The following is a 4,274-nucleotide window of genomic DNA, read 5'->3' as shown; positions in this document are numbered from 1 at the left end:
TTGCCGGGGCTGGGGTGGAGGGACAGCGAGAGGCTGGAGACCACCTGGGCCTTCAGGTCCGTGATGCTGGCCTTCTCCTCCGCCACTGTCACCAGTGTCTCGCCCAGCACTGCCTCCATGAGAGGGGACACAACCTGCAGGGGATGAGGGTGCCTGTCACCGCCTGCCATCTCCAGCCAAACCTGCGGAGGGGGGCAAAGGTGGCCGGGGGGTACCTTGAAGAGTGTGGTGCCCGGCTCCCTCCCGGCCAGCGTGAAGCTGTCCACCATGTGGGCCACCCGCGGGTCATCCACACGCATGAAGTCGCTGACCAGGTCGGTGACCTCCACCAGCCAGTCGGGCCCCAGCATGGTGACCACCTGCCCCGTGCCCTCCGCTGCTGTGGTGTGGAACTGGGTGAAGACCTGCAGCGTGGTGTGCTGGTACTGCAGGGCACAGCCCCGGCTCTGCTTCCGCTCCTCTTCATCCTCCTCGTGCTCGCTGTCCCGCACCGACCTGCAGGATGGGGCAGTGGGTGGGCAGCGTCACCAAGCTCCCCCCTGCCGCTGCTCTTCAGCCCATCCCAGGAAAGGAGAGGGGTGGCCAGGCAGGGAAAAACACAGGGTCTCCCCAAGCATGGGAAAAAACTGGTGGCTCCTGGCCAAAAAGATGCCTGTTGCGCATGAGGTCTTCGAGGGCTTTAGCAGAACTTGGCGAGGGGCGTCACTGGTATCTCTGCCCTCTAACCAGCCAAGAGGACAAGATATCTCAGGTTGGGATGGACACTTGGAGGTCTCTAGACCTCAAAGCAGGGCTAACTTTGGAGTTTTGACCATTGCCAAGGATAGATGTCCCCCACCAGTTCCAGCGTTTGACCACCCTCATTGTGAAATTTTCCTCCTTCCATACAAACATGCAACCTGTGTCCATGATCTCTCACCTTTTCACTGGGACCCCTGAGATGACTCTGGCTCCACCATCTTTAAAACCCCATCATTAAGTAGCTGAACAAAGCAATTAGACCCTCACCACCACCTTCATCTTGCCTTCTCCAGGCTGGACAGACCCCAGGCGCAGTGGCCCCGAAGCACCCACCTCCTGTCCGGCAGGATGGGCACCCTCCAGCCCTTCACTTGGCTCAGCCGGGCGTCCGAGAGCTCGATGTGCAGTGGCAGTTTTGGCACCCACACCGTCATCTCCAGCGGGGCAGAGAGGTGCTCGTAGGTGAAGGTGACCCGGGCGCTCATGGAGCCCCGCGACTCCTTCCCGCTGACAAAGACGTAGTCGCAGCTGCTGGAGACCTGGGGGAGAAGGGAGGATGGGGGGTTGCAACGCTCCCACAGACACACCAGAGATCCTGGCAAGGAGGCTGCCCGGAGGATGGGAAGTGTCAGAGGAGCAGAATTTCACCTGGCATGTACCAGATTAAAGATGGCCCCAGGAGCGGGGATGCTCTCTCCTCCCCAAGGTCCCTGTTCAGAGATGTGGACCCACACAGAACACATCTGTAACATGTACTTCCCCCTGACCCAGCTCCTCTGCCAGACCTTGCAGGCACCCTCATTTGGTGCTTCAGCTTCTTTGGCCCCCGCACCGAATTGTACCCAGTTACTGCACTCGAGCTAGAAGCATACACGGGTGCTTCACAGAGGTTGCAAACTGCTCATCCTGGACATTTGCCCCAAAATCTCCTCAACCCATGCCCAGAGGGCACAGGCAGTGAGCACGGACCAGCCGCATGCCCGTGTGCAGGTACCCACCAGTGCCTCATCCCTGTCCCTCCTGCTAACCCCAGGAAGATCTTCCCAGAGTCCATCTGAATCCTCACGTTCATCTTCTAGCTCTTTCTCTTTTAATTCCCGTTTATGCAAATGCCATTAGTTAAATGTGTTATAAAATAAATACATCTTGTGGGGGCCACTTATTACCGACCGACCCAAGCCAACTAGGGTGCTAAGAGGATGCCACTGCAGCATCGCCCACGTTTTGGCTTAGGCAGTCAGAGTTAACAGCACCTTCTTCTTCCCAGCAAGGGTGGCAGGAGACAGCCAGGCTGGGAAGACTCCAACCTCTCACCTGCAGTGGCCCCATGGCCCAACCCTGACCCCCTTCTCCCCCACACACCATCAGGAATTGCATCCGAGTTGTTTGCCACTGGGGAAAAATAAAACCTGTTTGCTCAGCCAGCAGCACAGTTGCGCTCTCGGATTCGCTGAGCATCTCAACAGCACAGAAAGGCTTATTTCCAAGAAGCTGCTATCCCACGTGGATTCTCTGATGGCTGATAAGGGGTTGAGTCCATCCTGCACGGTAGCTGACAGCGGAGGTGATAGCATCACTGTGTCTCTCCCCACCTTACCTTTGGGCACCTGTGGTCATTCAGCTGCAGGAACTTTGTATTTCCAAGGCCATGAGCAGGGCCTGACTTCTACAAGAGCTCCATGCTTTGGCTGCAGGAGCCCACTGTGAGGCGCCTGCGGTCCCTGGGGCCAGTGGAGGAGGCAGAGCCCAGGACCTGGGCTCCTTGGGAAGTCCCTGCTCCCCAGGCACGGGAGGGAAGTGCAATGCAGGAGGGTTTGTTCCTCGTCTTCCTATCAGAGATACCAGCTCAGCACGTCTGAAAAGACAATCTCATCTCTGGCGGGGCAGCGTCTGAATTAAGATGAGCTCCTGGGCAAACCCTCCAGCAAAGAAGTGCTCTGGATATTGTGCCATTTATCACAATAAATATGATGGGCTGCTGCTTGCATTACCTTAGCTAATAAATCCCCCCGGCATCTTCTTCTGGGGACCACTTGCTTTGCAATTGGGGGAGTTGAAACTATGACAACAAAAAATCCCAGCACGTCAGGCCTGTCCTGATGATGGAGTGACTGCAGATTAGCTTTTAAATGAAGTGCACTCTTGTTCGGAGAAACTTCCCGGATTCGCAGCAAAGCGTCGGGAAGCGAGAGGCTGAGGTCTGCCTGGGCTCCGAGCCAAGGCACCACCGGCTCCACTTCTGCAGCCAGGAGCTCCCCCCTTGGCATGGCCTCAAGCGTGGGATCAAGGGGACACATCTTCTCCAAGGCCCTCAGGAGTGGGAAGAGCCACCATGGCTGGTGGGACCCCATGTTGGCCATCCAGGGGTCCTGGCGGTGGCTGTGGGTGACCAGGGTCCCCGAGGCTCAGCCCCACTGAGCTGACTTGCTCCTGGTGAGTCCTCAAGCAGATGTGGATGGTGGGCTCCTAAGAAATTTCACGTACCAGGTGATGTTGAGCATCTCCCATTGAGCGTCACTGGCGGCAGAGGTGGCCCTTCCACTCCCTGTGTGTCCCTCAACACATATGCAGTCCCCGAGGCCACAACGCAGGCAGGGAAGGGGGATTATTTATATGCTACCTTGGGTGATGAGGTCCTTCTCTCTGGGCTGAGCACGGGCAGTCACCCTGTGTCACCGCAGAAGGGGATGAGGGTGACAACTCCCACCCATACCCGCCCACCATCCTTCACGGGGGGTCCTGGCACCTTCACAGACGTGTCTCCACCAGGTCCAGGACACGTTCCCTCCACGTTACACATGAGAGCAACCACCACTGAGCCACAGGCAGTATGGGGAGAAGCAGCTCCCCAGCCCTCCTTCATGTTAAATTATTTACAGTAACAGATAGCGCATCCCACTATGTAAGCTTTGATTTATGTAACAGGTTTATATCCCTGACACTGTAATCATACTCCCCAATCTCAGCAGGTAACTGAGAGCTCCCTTGGAAACGAAGCTCCGGCACAAACACAAAACTCAGCGAGAAATTGCACGGGGCTCCAAGCAGCAAGCGGGAGGCGAGCCGGGGCCGGAGGGCTGCTCCATGCATTATTCATCCCAGCTTGTGTGCATGTGTCTGCTCCCCCCAGGTCTGGGGACAGCGTGTAAATAGATTTATGAGTAGAAAGGCAGCACATTAAACAGTTTAAGTGTCTTGGAGTCCATCCTGAAGTGTATTATTGCTCCAGTGTTTTATCACACTGTGGAGGACCGGTCTCCATAAATTAGCCCCGGTGCTGTAAATCGCACAGATCGGAGTTTTAGTCAAGAACTTGGGTAAACAGTTTGTGACAGCGACTGTCACCAGCCCGCATACCCACGGACCACCGGGGAGAGCAAGTCCCAACATGGCTGGGGCATAGGGCAGTGGGTCCAGGGCTCTGCCCATCACCCCTGGCTCAGCTGGGAGAGCAGCTGGCGGAGAAGGGGCCATGCCACCCAGCCTGGGGGACCCGGGAGAGCCCCGACCCCCCGTGTGGCTCCCTTCCTCTT

General features: G+C 57.1%; 1 protein-coding gene across 1 annotated transcript in view; it reads right to left on the bottom strand.

Annotated features, from left to right (window-relative positions):
• The window catches only part of TMEM132E (transmembrane protein 132E), a 13,096-nt gene that overhangs the window by 1,581 nt on the left and 7,241 nt on the right, over positions 1-4,274 (bottom strand). Inside the window, exons 6-8 of the mRNA XM_009326067.1 lie at positions 1,075-1,280; positions 216-495; positions 2-134 (exon numbers count right to left, since the gene is read on the bottom strand). Of these exons, the coding sequence (XP_009324342.1) occupies positions 2-134; positions 216-495; positions 1,075-1,280 (619 nt within the window). The remainder of the gene's footprint in view (position 1; positions 135-215; positions 496-1,074; positions 1,281-4,274) is intronic.

Source organism: Pygoscelis adeliae, unplaced genomic scaffold, assembly GCF_000699105.1.
Source record: "Pygoscelis adeliae isolate BGI_AS28 unplaced genomic scaffold, ASM69910v1 Scaffold266, whole genome shotgun sequence".
NCBI lineage: Eukaryota > Metazoa > Chordata > Aves > Sphenisciformes > Spheniscidae > Pygoscelis > Pygoscelis adeliae.
This window is presented reverse-complemented; position numbering and strand designations above follow the sequence as displayed.